General features: G+C 44.1%; 1 protein-coding gene and 1 pseudogene across 4 annotated transcripts in view; one reads left to right on the forward strand and one right to left on the reverse strand.

Moving 5' to 3' along the window:
* Positions 1 to 8,137: 8,137 nt before the first annotated feature.
* Positions 8,138 to 18,766, reverse strand: part of XPNPEP1 (X-prolyl aminopeptidase 1) — a 58,766-nt gene continuing 48,137 nt past the window's right edge. For all 4 annotated transcript variants that reach the window (XM_003825561.4, XM_008950891.4, XM_034931443.4 and 1 more), the window contains 6 exons: positions 16,736 to 16,796; positions 15,162 to 15,231; positions 14,101 to 14,274; positions 13,323 to 13,399; positions 11,984 to 12,082; positions 8,138 to 8,681 (listed from right to left, as the gene is read on the reverse strand). In XM_003825561.4, the coding sequence (XP_003825609.2) occupies positions 8,553 to 8,681; positions 11,984 to 12,082; positions 13,323 to 13,399; positions 14,101 to 14,274; positions 15,162 to 15,231; positions 16,736 to 16,796 (610 nt within the window). In that variant the 3' untranslated portion in view covers positions 8,138 to 8,552. The remainder of the gene's footprint in view (positions 8,682 to 11,983; positions 12,083 to 13,322; positions 13,400 to 14,100; positions 14,275 to 15,161; positions 15,232 to 16,735; positions 16,797 to 18,766) is intronic.
* LOC112441126 (U4 spliceosomal RNA) lies at positions 13,228 to 13,296 on the forward strand (annotated as a pseudogene).

Consider the following 18,766-nt stretch of genomic DNA (forward strand, 5'->3'; position numbering starts at 1 on the left):
AATGTCTTCATCAATTCTTAAATGTATCCATCAATAAATATTTATTGAGTAGCTCTTATGTGCCTGGTCCTGAGCAATAGCTGGGGCTGGGCCCCAAGGAACTACAAGTCTAGTTGGAGAGACATGGGAAAGGTTAAATTTCATAAAGAGAATGTCAATTACAGTTTGTGAAGAAAATGAATGCCAGCAAAACTTAGAGCAAGGACTTGTAGCTGGAATAATTGGGAAACACTTCATGAAGAAGCTATGTGGGAATTGCACTAGATTCTAAAGATGGGAAGGAATTCAAAGTTGAAGGACAGGAGGAAGCCCTCCAGGAAGAAAGGCTGGAGCCAATGGCTGTACCTATCTGCCTGCAGAATAGGTGTTAAGGAAGTAGCGCAATCCACCTGGTGCAAACAGCCCTGGCCTGAGAGCCAGGAGACCAGAAATTGATGTGAAGTTGGTCTTAGCCTTCAATCTGGACCTCATATGGTTCACTCTTTTTTTGTTATTGTTGTTGTTGTTGTTGTTGTTGTTTTTCAAGATGGAGTCTTGCTCTATCACCCAGGCTGGAGTACAGTGGCGAGATCTGGGCTCACTGCAACCTCCACCTCCCAGGTTCAAGCAATTCTCCTGCCTCAGCCTCCCGAGTAGCTGGGATTACAGGCTTGTGCCACCATGCCCAGCTGATTTTTGTAATTTTTTTTAGTAGAGACTGGGTTTCGCCATGTTGGCCAGTCTAGTTTCAAACTCCTGACCTTGTGATCTGCCTACCTCAGCCTCCCAAAGTGCTGGGATTACAATCATGAGCCACCATACCCAGCCCTTCCAACACTCTTTAAAAAAAAAAAGAAGAAAAAAAGGATGTTTAGAATCCACCCTAACAATTAGAATACAGAGCATTCTGGACTGAGAAAGAGATAAGAACATTAGCTAGGTGCACACCTGTAATCCCAGCTACTTGGGAGGCTGAAGAGGGAGGATTGCGTGAGCCCAGGAGTTTGAGGTTACAGTGAGCTATGATTGTGCCACTGCACTCCAACCTGGACAACAGAGTGAGACCCTCTCTGTAAATAAGTAAGAAAGAGATCCCCAACCAAATGACCTAGCTTGTCTTTTGCAGCTTCTACTTTCAGAGTGTGCAGCGGGGAACGCTTAAGCCTCAGGTGTCTGTGATGCTGCTCAGCCGCCAACCTTTCCCTGGCCTCCAGGCTGCCAGGAAGGGGATCCTGGCTGGGTACCTGTCTTTACAGAGCTTGCAGTGCAGTAAGAAGCCACAGCTTCTGCCCGAGAACCAATTTTAGATGACACATGTGTTTTGTTAGACCTACATGAGATTTTGTTTTAGTTTGTAAAATGTTACATTGGTTGTAAATGTTTAAAAACTAGGATATGCCCACACACACAGTTTCAGCTCCTCTTTAAAATCCTGTTTCAGGCCAGATGTGATGGCTCACGCCTATAATGCCAGCACTTAGGGAGAGAGAGGCGGTAGGATACTACCTTGAGCCCAGGAGTTAGACACCTGCCTGGGCAGCATAGCAAGACCATGTTCTCCACAAAAAGTAAAAAAGACATAAAAACAGTAAAATCACATCTTCACTCTGCCCCTGTGAGCTCTCTTTATCCCAAGGCAGACAGGCTGGAGATGGGACTTCCTGCCACCTTTACATAGAGTACTGCTCTCCCATCCATCATAGGCTAATCCTACCAGCTCTAACTCATTCCCTTGCCCACCTGGCCACTGTTGGCACTGTTTCTTTTTAAATTTTGGGGTTTTTTTATTATTGTACTTTAAGTTCTGGTATGCATGTGCAGAACATGCAGGTTTGTTACATAAGTACACATGTGCCATGGTGGTTTGCTGCACTCATCAACCCATCATCCAGGTCTTAAGCCTCGCATGCATTAGGGATTTGTCCTTATGGTTTCCCTCCCCTTGCCCCCCACCCCCCGACAGGCCCCAGTGTGTGATGTTCCCCTCCCTGTGTCCATGTGTTCTCATTGTTCAACTCCTACTTGTGAGTGAGAACACGAGATGTTTGGTTTTCTGTTCCTGTGTTAGTTTGCTGAGAATGATGGTTTCCAGCTTCATCCATGTCCCTGCAAAGGACATGAACTCATTCTTTTTAATGGCTGCATAGTATTCCATGGTGTATATGTGCCACATTTTCTTTATCCACTCTATCATTGATCGGCATTTGGGTTGGTTCCAAGTCTTTGCTATTGTAAATAGTGCCACAATAAACATACGTGTGCATATGTCTTTATAGAATGATTTGTAATCCTTTGGGTATATACCCAGTAATGGGATTGCTGGGTTAAACTTTGTTATTAAACTTAACACAGATGCAAAACACCATGTAAAGCAAACATGGGGCTTATTGAATTACATAATGAGCACCCTTGTCACTACAACTAATGTCATTTTATTTTCTTCTGACCTAAACTGTTGCTTTGAAAATTTCTGATGGCAATATAATTTTTTTTTCACCATAAGTTACTTGGTCTTTTGTCTGATTAACCAGGAAATTTTTTTTTGGTACAGTAATTCTACCATAAGTATGCCCTGTTGGCTAGTCTAGGTTTATTTATTGAGTTATAGGGCATGCCTCTTCAAAGTGTAGTTTCGAACTTTTTTTTATCTCAGGAGTGTTTTCTTATAGTTTTTTATATTTGTTCTGTTCCCTTTAGCTTTCTTCTTTGTTGAAACCTATTATGTAAATGTTGAATGTTGTTGCCTATCTTCTACATTTCTTTCACTTAAATAATTTTTATTCATTTTGGTTTCAATTCTCCTTTTAGTCATCTCCTGTTTATCTTAAGACATTATCTGTGGTGTTTATTCATTCCTGTGTTCCTCCTACTTTAGTCTTCATTATTTCAATTGATTTTTTTCTCATTCTTTCCTGAGTTCTCTCACTTAATTCCTCAGCTTCTCTAATTCTCTGTTGTATATTGTTTTTGCATACACTGTTTTTAAACCTGTAAATGTGCTTTGAACATTACAGATTTTCATCTGTTTATGGGCATGTCTCTGTGATGTGTTTCATTGTAGGCACGTCATTCTGCACCTTATTTTCCTAAGTTTGCATAGCATTTTACCTCAACCTTTTTTTCTGTTTCTTATTTTTATGTGAAATTTTTCTGAACTTCTGGGAGACTTTAGAATAGTTTTTTTCTTATTTAGGGCTCTAGAGCTCCCTTTTCTGTTGATTTCCTGAAGTATTCAAAAATATAGTACTTACTTTTGGAGATCTCCTGGCTCTGTTCCCCTCCAAAAGAACCTTCTTTCTCCTTTGCCTCCGCTGTACCTGTCCTGCTCCTCTTTGGCTCCTATCCCTCAGCGTGGGGCTTGGTCCTGGGAGTTCCTGGGACGCTGACTGCTCCAGCCCCTGCAGGCCTTACCAAAAACCTCTCATCCTCACCCACTGGAGGTGCAAACTGCTCCCAGCGTTAGTGGCTGTTCTCAGATTGGCTCCATGAGATTCTGAGCTCCTGATGGCTATTGTGGGGTTCTGTTCTCAGGTCCATCAGATACCCCATCACTTCCTTCAGCTTCCTCCTGCACAGATGCTGATAATACGCTGGTTAGTCTTCACGTGCTCTTATTAAGGGTTTGTGGAGATGCTTGACACCTGTATATTTGGTGCAAAGCTCATCCCTGAATTTTAGTTTTGCTACTCCAGTTTATCCGTGTTTTTATGAAGTTATTTGGAGAGATTCAAACACTATGGCACAACTGCTGCCACCTTGCCAGGATCTGCATCGTTGTTCTTAATCCATGATTCTATGAATTTCTTAACCGCTGCACCAGCTACCTGCAGGAACTAGCAAGCACAGTATCCTTCCTCCCCTCTCACAGCCCTCCCAGTCCCCTATCTTGTCTCTTGCTAGAGGCCAACGGTGCTTGAAAGATGCCCCAAAGCACTCTACGTTGTCTTCATATCATTACTGGTATAAACCCCCAGTTGCTGGGAAACACGAGGGCAACACCTCCCTCATGACTTGTTAGTTCAACCTTGGTTCCTTTCACAATTGCCCACCCCTAACCGGGAATGAGATGAGCCTGATGAGAAACAACTGATGGTTACTGTCAGGCAGCCAGATGCCAGGCACAGCCCTCAAGCTAAAGAAGTGGTGAGAGCTGGGGTGGTGGGGGCAGCCCCCTCACTGGCAGGAGGCACAGATGGACTCTTTCCAGAAGGCAAACAAGCGTCCCACAAGTCAGTCCCTGGAGTGTTCACAGCAGGGGCCCCACATCTGTCCCCTTCCTTGAATCCTCCTACCTTATACATAAAACTTCACCAGGGAATACAGTGAGCAAGACAAAGAAACAAGATCAGCTTCCTTCTTTAAATTCAACACAATGCCCATTTTCCTACCCAACATTTATTTTATCATTTATTTAAAAGTGAGGAAGAGTGATTTTTTTTTTATCTACATTTTTATCTCCTCATCTTCCCTCTGAGCTCTGGCACATTAGAGTTTTATTCTGGTCCTCAATCCTTATGGGGCCATCTTGCCTAGTTTATGTCTCTTGGACTTAATGCCAAGACAAAGCAGGTCCAGGCAGGAAGCTCCAAGCACCCAGCACCTGTTACCTTTGCTTCTCGGGCTACAGCCAATTAAATCAAACTTTGCTCTGAGGCTGCCTTGGGGAAGAGCAGGCTTAACAGCCTGATGAACAGACAGTGGAGTTGCCGTCACACTTGAGTTACGGCTATTTCAACTCCAAATCAACTGCGATTCATGCCTCCCATTTCCTCAGCAAGAGAAGACTTTGGGATATCAGAGGAGACAACAGCCTGAGTCCTAAGGGAAATCTTCTAACTTCCAGAGGAATGACAGATGAGAAACATGCTTAATACGTTCTATCATTTGGGGAGAAATTTCTCTCTTAAGTCCAATGTTATGGTACATATTAGAAATATGACCAAGCATGGACAAAAGGCATTCAAGAATTGATCTTTGATGGATCAAAATATGTCCTATTATTGGGAGACACTGCTTCTATGCTTTCCTGACCTCGTTAGAAATATACCGAGAGGCAGCAGTGAATCTTGCTTCCTCCCACATAGCACATTGAAATCAATGATCCTTGAGAGAAAAAAAAAAAAAAAAAAAAAGAGGAGGGTGGGAGACGAAAAGCAAATAAATGCTGGTTCATTTGTTTTTAGGCACTCTATGTAGGACCACCCTGGTTCTGAATGGTAAATAAAGATTGTTTCATTTCATTTTCTGCTCCCCCAGGTGGAGAAAGTAATGGGCACTTACAGCCATGCTTTGGTAAATGGCCAAAGTATGCTTATATTTATTCATTTGTCAAAGCCATTCGAATTAAATATGTGGTTTAGGATTTAAGGAGAGGATTCTGGGAAGATGGTAGGAAGCACTCGCAAAGTGTCTCTCCACCTAGACAACAATTGCACTGGCAGAATCTGCCTGATGTAACTACTTTAGAACTCTGGAGTCTACTGAAGGCTTGCAACTTCCAGAGGTCAACTTGGATGGTAAATGAACGTTAATTTCAATCCATTTCAGCTCTTAGCACAGTAGCAGCTACCAATGTCTACTCCTAACCCCGTGGCAGGAACTTATGCACACGTTCCCAGAGCAACCAGCATACAGCTTGTGGGAGCCAAAATGAACAAAAGGAAACTTGCCCTCCAAATACTGCAGACCTGTGTTCTGGTAACTGCTTCTGAACACAGAGACGCAGACAAAGAGGTGGGCAGCCACTGTTGCTGTACATCCCATCCCCAGACTGTTAGACGGCCCTTCTCCCCTTCTGGCTGAAGTGACTTCCAGAGGATTTAAAGGACCAGTACCCTTTTCCTGCCCTTCATTTTTCTTTTTCCCTCGTTGGGAGCCAGACATTAAGTAATAGAACATTCAAAAACAACTGCACATGTAGGGGAAATTAGAGACTGACTGCACATATCCAGGGAAAGGCTCAAGCTCAGAAAAAAACCTGAGAAGACCTTAAGTTGATACCTCAGGCTGATACTTGGCCCAGAGACTACCTATAACAATAAATAATAATAATAATAACACACATTAACAAAAAAGGGCAAACCCTAGGGAAGGAGGAAAATCTGATTTCCAGAGTTGCCATATTATTAGATTTAAATGTCCAATTTTCAACCAAAACTCACAAGGCATACAAAGAAACAGGAAAGTATGGCCCATTCAGAGGAAAAGAAAAATCCACAGAAAAAAGGAAATATCAATAGAGACAGAAAACATAAAAAGAAACCAAAATGAAATTCTGGAGCTGAAAAGTACAGTCACTGAAATGAAAAATTCATCAGAGGGATTCAAAGCACATATGAGCAGGCAAAAGAGAAAATCAGTGAACTTGAAGATAGGATAACAGAAATTTTGAGTCTGAAAAACAGAAAAAATATTAAAGGGAACAGAGCCTAGAAGACCTGTGGGACACCATCAAGCTGACCAAAATATACATTGTTAGAGTCCCAGGAGAAGACAGAAAGCAGCAGAGAGAATATCTGAAGAAATAATGGCTGTATAATTCCCAAATCTGGTAAAAGACATGAATGTAAACATCCAAGAAACCCAATAAACCACAAGTAAGATTAACTCCAAGAGATACACACAAAAATACATTATAGTCGAGCTTCCAAAAGTCAAAAACAGAGGGAATCTTGAAAGCAGTGAGAGAAAAGCTATTTACCACGTAAAAGGGATCTTCAGTGAGATTACCTGCAGATTTCTCATCAGAAATGCTGGAGGCCAGAAGGCAGTGGGCCAATATTCAAAATGTTAAAAGAAAAAAAAAAAAAAACTGACAACCAAAGAATCCTATATCCAGCAAAACTGCCCTTCAAAAGTGAGGGAGAAATTAAGAGGTTCCCAGGTAAACATAAGCTGAGGGAGTTCAGTACCACTAGACCCACCCTGCAAGAAATGCTTATAGGAGTTCTGCAAAGTACAATGAAAGGACACTAGACAGTAACCCAAAGCAATATGAAGAAATAAAGATCTCAAGAAAAATACATACATTGGGCAATTATAAAAACCAGTATTAGTGTACTGATAGCTTGTGATTCCAGTTTTTGTTTTCTATATGATTTAAGACTAATACATTTTTTAAAAAATTATGTCTAAATGCTAGTATTATTGTTTTTAAAAAGTTAATGAGACTAGTTTTAAAACAATATAACCATACGATGGAATTAAGTCATTAAAAATAATTCAATCTAAAATATTGCCAAGTTAAAAGATAAAATTGTATACATACAGAATGATTCAGTTTGTAAATGTGATATGTTCATATATGGCATATTCTTTCATACATACACAAATAATCAATATTTTAGTAAATTTTGAATACAAAAAAAAGGAGTCAGCAAAAATATAAAGCAGAGTGGTTATATCTAAAGAGTATGTCAGGTTGCATTAATAAAAAAGCAGACCCTAAAACAAGGATTTGCATGTAAATGGTTCATTCAGGATGGTACCAGGAAACACTAATGGGACAGGAAGAAAGTAGGACATGGAAGAGAAGAAAGAAAACAAAGGGTTGGTTATTGAGCAAGTTACCATGGTGGGCAAGTGGGGCTCAATCCCACTGGGAAACCCTGAGTGACAATGTAAGACATACCTCTGGTATCTTAGCCAAGGGATGAGGAAGTCTATTTGCCCATCCCCAAACGTGATGGTCTGAGATCTCAGGGACATTAACTCTCCAACCCTTGGAGCTTGCCCCACATATACAAGTCAAAAGAAATCCTGCAGAATGGGAGTCGCAGGCACTTGTCACAGAATCCTGCCTACAAGTAACGGAACAATGAGAGCTGTGGCCATGTAGGTAAGACACTTGTGGCATCTGCTATAGGGTGAGTTATGGAAAACTGACTTTTGACATAATTTTTATTGTTTTTTGCATAGGAATGACACATTTTAAAATCAGAAAAAAAAAACTGAGATAAAAACACCATAATATTAGGTTTTCTAGAGAAAAGAAAAAGCTTACAACTAAGCCCCCAAATGTGCGGGGAGGCCAGGGGTCTCTTCTCAAAGGGGCCCTTCCACCTAGGAAATGTCTGCCACAGAGCCAGCAGCCCTGGAGATCAGCTCACCCGACATGCCGGGGGACAGCACCATGAAGAAAGAGACAGCTAAGACAAAGCACAGTTTTGACATTTTTATTCACTGATCATAAATATAGTCTCATGAGCATTAAGGTGATCATGAATGATGTACTAGCACCTGGAACATGACCATCATGGAGCACTCACTGATTCCCCATCACTGGCCAAAGAAGTCAGGGCATCTCCCTTTCACCAAGTGTTCAACTTTGGAGGGACCCTCCTTCTGGTGCAGCAATTTTATTCTTGGCTTGTTCTCAACAATTAAAAAAATCATAAAAGACTGAGTGTTTGCAATAAAATATCAAAGAGGATAAGAAGATTTTCTGTTCTTCTTAAAGTCTAAAGTAAAAAGGGGAGGTAGGGAAGAAGGAAAGGAAAGGGGAAAGATGTCAGGGATCTGCCACGTTTCTTCCTTCCTCCAGAGCATTTTGCAAAAACAAAACCGGGGCGGTATTAATGCTGTTTGGAGATGGGTTGCGTCTCTCTGATGAGCCACTCGAGAGCTTCCTGGCGGCCCTGTTTCTGCAGTTCCTTCCCAATCACATCCCTGCAGGTCAGGTGGTAATTGTTGAGCCAGTCACACTGCAGGGAAGAGAAGGACAGACACAGTATTCACCACCACATCTTTAACAACTGGCTACACAGGTCCACAGCAAAGGCCCCCATGTGCTAAGATCACAAGCTGAGAGAAAAGGTGTGCAACACCCTTTCTCCTTACTCATAGGTAAGTATTTTCCTTGTGTTCTGTTTCCCCGGAAATACATAGGACCAGACTTCATGGCTTCTGGTGAAAAGGCTCCCAGAACAGTTTACTATTATAGACAGCAGTCTCTAAGCCAGTAGCTCCTGCTCCCACCTGTGTGGCTTCATTCCCTTAAACCTGAGCCATCCTGGGAGGTGGTAAGTGGGGGAATAGCCCCTGGACTCTGTGAGAACTCCTGCTGAGAGAGACACTCGAAGCTGTCCTGCCAACACACTGGGCTACATATCCTATATCCACTGAAAAAGCTGAATAAAAAACTAGGATCAGCCAAGCCCATGGGTGTCTTTTGAGTGTAGCTGCCTAGATGAACCCAAAACCTGCGGTGGTTAAAGACTGTGGTGCAGCAGAATGGCGCTGGGAGTAAACTTAGTTTTCAGACTCTCAACTCAACATGCCGCAAGAGCAGGAGACAAAAAAGAGAGTGAAAGGAAGGACCTGCTGGCAGGACTTGGTGCCTGGGCAGGGGCTGATCCACTAGACATGATGGCAAAAGCTCTGAGGCAGGAAAAAGGGTGAACTCTCCCCCTTGGTTGTATATGGGAAAAGGTGAAGTCTGGAGTGAAGCAGGTTTTACCAAGAGGACAACAAGCCACTCTCATCACTGTCTATGGGGTAGCTGTCTGGAAGCTGATGAGACTGATAGTGCCATGGCTGTGCTTGTCATAAATGAGTCAAAGGCCATTTTGGAGGGCAGCGATGTTACAGAAGTACTGCTTTCAGGGACTACAATCCAGCCAGGTACCAAAGCCCAGCTGGGGTCAGGATGGGCACACAAGCCCATTAATTACAAGGGACTGAGGGCAGACAGATAGGGTGGTGTTACCAACTGGCTGTGACCCAGCCAGGGTTCCAATCCCTACTGAGAAGAGCCTACTAGCCCCTTCTGGGAGTCAGGGAAGTGATGGGGGCAGGGGAGGATGTTAAAAGCAGGCAAACTGCTATGTGTCCACAGCAAGGCCAGCAGGGCTACAAAGCAGCCTACTGTCCAAAGCAGCTCAACAGTAAGGCAACGGCAGCATCCTGGTGTAAGCCTGGGGCCACAGCCAAATGCCCACGGCCCTTTTGGTTGGAAGTAGGGAGGGAAAAGTGGGAGTGTGGACAGCCTCGGTGGAGCCTGAGGAGCAGCACAAGGCCCTGACACTCTGCAGCTGGCCATATTCATATCTGACCAAGGTCCTTTGCTGCCATCTGGTGATAAGTGATGACGATGCAGACCCAAACCAAAAACTCCCTAAAGTGACTTCAAAATAAAGGCTAAATAGTAAAGGGCAAATGACCAGATATTTTAAAAGCCAGATATTTTAAGAAGACATTATCTGCCCTACAAAGAGTAACTGGCCGAAAGAATAGTTCAATCATGTGGGCATGCAAGGTGCAGCAATGAAACACTGGGTAACACAGATCCCTGGTCTATGTCCAATGTCACGGGAGTAGACTGATTCTCCTTCGAGGAAAAATGGCCTGGCTTAAACTTCCTCATATACTACTTCCCTGGATAAAGGGGAATGTCATATGGGAGAAATGCCCCCTGATGGGTACACTTTATGTGGACAGGAAGGACTGCGTGACCTAGAATTACTTGGCAGGAATCCATAGCCTTGGACTTCCAAGAGTGCGAAATGACTTATTACTGGAAAGCCCCTTGCTAAGTCCCTGGAAGCTGTGCCCAAGGGCCATTACAAGAGACACTGGTTCCTATGGGGCAGAGGGATTCTAAGCAGGGTGGCTCCCATGCCCACCTATGTGTTTTCATTTCCTCTCAGCTAAGGCAACACTTACAGGGGCTGGACAAGAGCCCCTGGACACTGGAAGGACTCTTCCTGCTGAAGAGACACACCAGGCATTGTGCTGATAGGCTGAGTTTCCTTTTCCATATCCATCTACAAGCTGCATAACCCACCCGGTATCAGCAAGGCCCATGTGGGTCCTGTGAGTGGGAATGTTTAGCTGAACCAAGGACACGGATGGTTAAGCAGAGGCGCTCAAGCACAGAGGAAAGCTAAGCAGGAAGTGGATGGACTTTCTCATCACCCACCTGTGAACTGGAACAGGCAGAAGAGGCTTCTAGCTGGGAGAATCCCATTCCACAGCTCCTGTGGAAGGGAAGGTCCTTAACCCCCAAAGACCCTTTCCTTTACAGTGTCAAGAACGAGGCCCAAGTGGGCGCCAGTGAGGAAATGTTCCTGCCTTGAGAGGCACTCAAAGGCCATTGGCTGCCTCAGATAACAAAATATTCTTATTCTGAGAGTAACCCACCGTGCTTACCCTGCCTTCGGCTCCCACCAGTCATTTGCTTTTCACTGGAACTTCTGACCCCTGCCTTGCTCTGGAATTTGTGTCCTCCTGGCTTCCAGCTTCCTGGTTTGGGAACTGTTTTGTCTGTCTAGTGCTAACAGTTCCTACCCCATTTCTGACCCTTGTTTCTGCTCTGACCTTGAACATCTGTGTGATTCTTCAGGCCTTTCTCATGTCCCCAGGACTGCCATCTGACCTGGCCTTACCAGTCCAGGGTCTGAAGGAGTTAAGACCCATAACCCTCTGAGCTGGGCAAAGTAAGCACTGTTGTGCCCCAGGCTTTGTGAAGGGTTTCACTGCCCCAGAGTGACCACAGTAGTAACCGAGAAGGGCTGGTACTATCTTTCTCCTTGTCTGTGTGAAAACAGGACATACGATAATAGATTTTGCTTTCCATTTCCTTAATGTTTCATGTAACACAAGAAAACAATCTGGTATGTACAGTGGCCAAGAGGCCCCACCATCCATCTGGCTTTTTGTAGGGACACACATAGGCTCATATTTGCTAAACACGCCTCACTGCAGCTATGGAGGAATAGTACAGCCAAACAATGGCATACGAGTTCCACCCACAAACCCTACAGCCCCAGAATGGCTGCGGGAAACAGGACTATCTCCACCTGGAGGCCCAACAAATACAGGAAAAGCTCAGGAGTCCTCAGAAAACCTAGGGCTTTCAGACTCAACTGGCCTAGACCTCTAAATTTAAAAATTACAAAGTGAGACTGGATTAGAGAATTTAGGATTTAGAGGATGGATTAGAACTATTTAAGGTAGTCTCCACCTCCCCTAGTAACATACCTGCCCACCAAGACTTCCCCATTACCTCTTTGTCTGTAAGAGAATCCACATCTATCATTTTGGTCTGAATTGGAACCAAAGTTAGAGGTTCAAAGGTCAGGCTTCCCCGGTTATTAAAATTATACTGTGGGGGAAAGAAGAAAACAGATGTTTTTACTCCTCTTTACTATGCTGAAGCACCATGAGGTCATTCCACCAGCATGCCATCCCTCAGAGCCAGGGGTAACTGGGAGCCAAGAAGTGGTGAGCTGGTCACCACTTTTCACAGACACACAAGGAACCTGATGCCATTTTCCAAGAGCTCCTCTACTGGGCAAACAATGGCCTGTGCCATCAGGAAAGGCCAAACAAAGGGTGCTGAGGGGCTCCCCGCAACAGGTCCCAAGGCTAATGTCTACTGTGATAGGAAACAGGGGCAGGATATGGGGGTATCTGGGCTTAGGGGCATCTCTGGTTTTGGTTCTCCAGGATGCAGGGGTGTAAGTCCTCAAAATCATTTTTATAACAGTCAACTGTGTGGTCTGCCTTGACCCAGCCAGGCCCATCAGGCGACAACACATCTATCCACTGGAGCACACAAGAACATGTCGGGTTTCTGTTCATGGCAGCTTTTGGGAATGAGATGGGAGGTCACTTCCAAGAATAGTGACTTCCATGCCAAAGCAGAGAGCAGATCCCCGCAGTTAACCACCTTGTAGACACAGGAAGCTACTTCCCTCCAATTGTTCAATTCCACCAATGGAGGAGGCACAAACAGGTCTTTTAGGTAAAGCCTAGAGCCTAAAACCCTGCAACCTTGGTAACACTGATGGGGGAAGAGGGTGAAACACCTGTCTTGTATTGCCTTTGAGGCTGACCCATGGATAACTCAGGGTTCCTCAACTTTACCTAATAAAAGTCACCTGGGGAGTGTGACAAAATTACAGCTTCCAGGCCCCCCACCCTGGAAATTCTAGGGTCTGGGAGGGGCCCTGGAAATTAGCGCCTTGAATAGGCACCCCTAGCAGAAGAGACAACAGGCCGCCTATAGTAAACTCAGAGCCCCAAATCATGTGAAGCAAGCATCAGCCTGAGGGTCTGTGAATCCCAGTTCTAGATCCCAGTTCATTAAGGATTTTCTTTCTGGCTTTGCAGGGAAGGAGTGTGGTTTCCAGGAAAGTCCCTGATATCTGGAGAAGAAGGCTCCATGTTGGCCCCAGAATGGCATACTCTTGGCTCCAAAGACATTAAGTCTTCATCTTCCCACACTAAGAAACAGGAAAATTTTTAAGCTTTGCGCAGTGGCAGTATCGTAGCCAATGAGGTCTATCTGTGGCGTGATTATTGCTAATAGAAACAGGAAAATTTTTTTAATAAATCCTCACCTTGGTCTTCACAGGAACCACAAGGACAACATTCTCAATGCGAATTCCAAAAGCCCCATCTTCATAGTACCCGGGCTCTAAAACAAACCAAATCCCAAAAATGAGAAGCAGCCCACAATGAAGATGTCTACAGAGAGAAACTTTCACTCCTTGGATGACTGCCCTACTCCAAAGGAGAAGAAACAGGTGAAGAGCCCACTCTATCCGGTGTAAGAGCCTAGAGATGCCACCTTCTCTCATATGGCCACTTTTTTATAGGCACTTGAGGTGCAGAAAGCTAGACTCTGAAGTCCCTGCACACTGGCTACAGGGTAAGGAGTAAAGTAACAGTGGATCCACTAAATAAATCATGGTTCACATCCATAAGACACAATAATGAAGGCATTAAAATATATTTACAAAGACTTGGCAATGACCTGAGAAAAGGCAATGTATCAAGTAAGAAAGCAGAACATAAGACAAGATGCCCAGTAAGATCTCAATGATTTAAAAAAAAAATGCTATCTACATACCTGAAAGACCAAAAGCTAATACAGTAAAACACTAAGTCATGTTTCCCCTGAGTGGTTAGATTGCAAATGATTTTCATTTTCTTTTTACACAGTTCCCATCTCATTTTTTCTAAAATGAACATGTATCAGTTCTATAATCAGAAAAGTTTGTTGGAAGGGAAAAGTATTGCCAATTTACTTTAAACTAATTTAAAAATACAAAACAACAAATAGCTTTCAAAAAGGCTCAAGGATCCACGCATGCCCTCTATGTGAGGGACACTTACCATCAGTGACAATCATGCCTGCCTCCAAGGGCTCATCAGAGAATGTTTTGTAACTGATGCCGCAAGGACCCTCATGGACATTCAAAAAAGACCCAACACCATGTCCAGTCCCGTGCAAGTAATCTAGGCCTGAATCCCATAAAGCTGAACGGGCGAAGGAGTCAAGAAGGTGACCTGAAAGACATAAAGAGCCACTTAATTGGATTTGTACAGCGCTTTAGAGATTAAATTTATTATGTGTGGCTCCAGAACGTGAAACAGAAACCAATAGGTAAGTTACTGGAGGGTTCAGATTTCAGCACAGCACAAGGAAGAACTTTCTAACAATCAGAGCTCCTGAGAAACCATCAGAGCTCAGTCTGAAGCTAGGCGATCATCCATTCAGGATGCTGGTGAGCGGGGATAGACACCTACAGCACCCAGAGGCCGTATCAGACATGGACGTTCCCTTGCCAGCTCTGCGACCCTAAGGTTTCAGAATTACAAAGATGAGACTCTAACCAGACTGCAAGCAGACAGGCAGGCATGACAGATGAGGAAACTGAGGCCTAGGGAGATGAGTACATGTCTAATCTACCCAGAAGCAAGGCAGCCCAGGTCTTGTCAATGCCCAGTCCAATGCTCCACCCACCAGGCCTCAAGCAAAGTAGTACATAGCTGAAGTCAGGGTCCCAGTAAAATAAATCCTAAGAATCCCGAAAGGAAGCACTGGCCCAGTACTAAAGGGAAGACAGGAGGCTGCACCAACTTCCACTCAGGCCCTGTGACCTTCACATCTGGTTTGTCCTCTCCTGGGAGCCATCCACATGTGTCATCCAATACCATAAGTAGTCAGGAGAATGGTGCACAGGGGGTACTGGGCCCAATCCTAACCCGGCTCCCTGAGGCCTCTGGACTCAGTCAGTGGGTTATGGAGACTCACCCCATGAGCACCTGGCTGGGCCTGAAGTGGGATGGGGACCTCACAGTGAGGGAACGACACGTTCTTTCACTCAAACATAGACATATTTGATTCTCAAACAAGAAAAAGAGCCTGCCATGTGACAGAATGCACCACCTACCTTTGGTTCCAGTCGGGAAAACGGCTGCACTCACAGCTATGTGGCCCTTGAGGACATATGTGAAGCATTCCTGCAAAGAAAACCCAGGGGCATGTTGCAGAATGGGGACAGATGTCTAATCCTTTTGTTTTCTGGTAGTTCAAAAATCCTGCCTGCTAAAGTTTTTAGCAATATCATAGAGAAAATGTAAGTAAAAAGAAAAAAATCTGGTGGAAAAAAAGCCTGGCCACGGGACCAATTTCCCAGAAAATCTTGAAATTCAATTTAGTAGAAGAGCACTGTCAGAGAGATGACCCCACATGACTTTATAATGAACACTCTGACATACTCCATCATGTGAGCCTTAGAAAGAATGGAAAAGTAATAAAAAGTACTGATGACCCTAGCTAACATTACTGAGCTATCCTCTGTGCCACACACTATTCTAAGCACTGTATGTTTGATCCCACACTTCACGATGGAGGCACTACTGTTATCCTCGCTTCACAGAGAGATTCAGCAGCATGCCCAGATCACACAGTGCCTAAGTGGCAGCATCTGGCCTTGGAGCCAGGCACTCTTGCTTCAACAGCTGTGCTCCCTACCACCATCCTATCTTCAGGGGTTATCCCCACTGTCTGGACAAGAGAAGTGCTACTCAGAAGTGTAGCAGCTTGCCAGTAAGGTGCAGAGTCAGGACTAAAACTCCATGCTCCTCAGCCTGGTTGAGCTCTTTGAAAAGCACAAAAAGAGTCACACCAAAAGAATCCTAGACGCAAGGTCCAAATTCTTCTAAGGCACTGGTGAATACAAACGGAAAAGGCAAGGGACCAAGACAATGAAACCTGCCCCACTACATTGCATAAAACCCTTTTCCTTGGATAATCTTCCTGAAGGAGCTTTCTTGGACAAACAGATTCACTTAGGTGCTCAATCAGCATTTGCTGAGCAGTGACTATGATCCAGGAACTTGCTGGGCTCATGGGAATTCACAGCCACCCGGGAAGGTGGGTCCTTTTATCCTCATTTTTATGGATGGTGACTGCTTTGTTCAACGTCACAGAGCTAGTAAATGGCACAGAAGCTCTGAAGCCAGGTCTCCAGACCCCTGGTACACATCTCTCTGCCTCACAGCTCTCTTTCCCCTTTCCATGCCAATCATACCAGAAACTTAATAGAGTCTGTCATTTCAGAAAGTTTCCAGAGAGTTAAGCCTGTAAATAAGAATCTCAAAAAAAGAAGGGGGTGGCCTTCAAAATCAAATCTAGACACTGCTTATAAAGCATGTATTTCACTGTCTCATCCCCAGCCTCAAAGGCATTTCCTGACTCAAGAGAAGGCCAAAGCTATTATATTTAAACTTACACCTGAGCTGCCCTAACCTTAGCAGAATGCTTTAAAAATTTCTCCAAATGTCTTATTCCAATAATTAGTTAAATGAACCTCGTAAAGCAGATAAGCCTGACTCCACAGCAAGGAGCAATTTTACTACCCCACATGTAATTTTTACTTCTTTATACAATCCCTTTTCATAAAAGCAATGCTCTTCTTAAGAAAGCAGAGAGGACCTCTTGAGTTTTTTACCTCCACCTTACCTTCTCGTAGGCTGTAGGGGTCCCAAAATGCATTGTCCGCGTCACATCTGTGGTGCCATCCCTTTCCAAAAAAAGGACAAATTGGTTTCCCGTCAAAATAAGCTTTAAGTCAAATATGACACAGGCAAGCATGTGGACAAGTGAGAAGCCCCATACAATGCTGGTGGGCATGTAAAATAGCACAGCCATCTTTGCAAATAGTTCGCAATTCCTTAAAAGGTTAAATATAGTCACCATATGACCCAGTAATTCCACTCCTAGTTATATATCCAAGAGAACTGAAAACATACATCCACACAAAAACTTGTACATGAAGGTTCACAGCCACATTATTCATAATAGCCAGAAGATGGAAACAGCTGAAATGTCCATCAACTGAGGAATGGATAAACAAAATGGGGGATTATCCACACAGTGCAATACCATTCAGTAATTAAAAAGAAATGGAATACTGATACATGCTGCAACATGGATGAACCTGGAAGACATTGTGCTAAATGACAGAAGCCAGACACAGAAAGCCATACATAATACAATTCTATTTCTATGAAGGGTCCAGAATAGGCAAATCCATAGACACAGAAAGGAGAGTAGTGGTTCTCCAGGGTAGTGGAAAAGGGGGGAGTGACTGCTATTGGGTATGAGGTTTCTTTTTGGGGTAATGAAAATGTTCTAAAATTGATTGTGCTGATGGCTGCAAAACTCTGTGAATATATAAAAAAAATTAATTGTATATTTTAAGTGGGTGAATTACATGGTACATAAATTTTACCCCAATGAAGTTATTTTAAAAAATGAAACAAAGTGTGAATGCAGGGATGGCTAAATAAAGTGGGAGTGACGTCAGCCCCTGACACACACATTCTTGGTCTACAGCATAAGGGCTGTTTCACGAGAGACACTATCACTGGGGTTATGAACAAGACAGAAGAAGGCAAAGAAAACAGGAGCCCATCTCTAGCAAAAGAGGGCCAAAACCCAACTTCTCCTGTTAGAACAGCAGGGGGTTTCCTGGACAGAGACCCTAAAAATATCCAAGTACATATCTTAACACACACTAGACTATATCCCTGACATAGAAAGGATAACTTCTAGAATCCTGCTAAAAATTTAGAAGTGAAGAAAAGTTTACACCATTATCAAGCAATCCTTAGCTCTAGGCTGATATTATTAACACCCCTGTGTCCCAAGGCCAGGCACGGTTGCCACGTAATTGGCTGAGCTCATTCAATAATTAGGTCCTCCCTTAGCCATAGTCCCAACTTCAGTGGGGAATGGAGCAGCACTAAAAGGTCTTGCTCGGCTGGGCACAGTGGCTTACGCCTGTAATCCCAGCACTTTGGGAGGCCGAGACCGGCGGATCACGAGGTCAGGAGATCGAGACCATCCTGGCTAACATGGTGAAACCCCGTCTCCACTAAAAATACAAAAAATTAGCTGGGCGTGGTGGCGGGCGCCTGTAGTCCCAGCTACTTGGGAGGCTGAGGCAGGAGAATGGCTGCAACCCAGGAGGCAGAGCTTGCAGTGAGCCGAGATCGCGCCACTGCACTCCTGCCTGGGCTACAGAGCGAGACTCTGTCTCAAAAAAAAGGCCTTGCTCGTGCCCTCTTAATGCAGACAGGGTCTATTCTTACTCCTTCTTTTGGGTTCCGTACCCAGACCCAACCAAATCTTGGGTTCTTCTCTGAGAAACTTTGTTCCAGAGATGATAGCCGTGAAAGCAGCAAAACATGGAGAAAGAAATTCAGAAATGTGGGGGCAGCCCTCATTTCTCATTTATTCATTCAAAATTAATCCCTTACTTCATAAGGCCCTGGGGCAGCTGAGAGTACAGGGAACCGGCAGGCGGTTCATGGGCTGGGGTGGAAAACTTTCAACGGTTCCAAAAGCTTGCTTTACTTCACAGTTGTTTACTTATATTTTTAAAACTTCCAGCCAAGGACTGTAACATTTCTATCAAACAGTCTTTTGTGAGAACAGAGTCACAATTGGGCTATTTCAAATAGGGGTGAAAAAAACGACAAGACACAG

The sequence above is a fragment of the Pan paniscus genome, chromosome 8, assembly GCF_029289425.2.
Source record: "Pan paniscus chromosome 8, NHGRI_mPanPan1-v2.0_pri, whole genome shotgun sequence".
Classification (NCBI taxonomy): domain Eukaryota; kingdom Metazoa; phylum Chordata; class Mammalia; order Primates; family Hominidae; genus Pan; species Pan paniscus.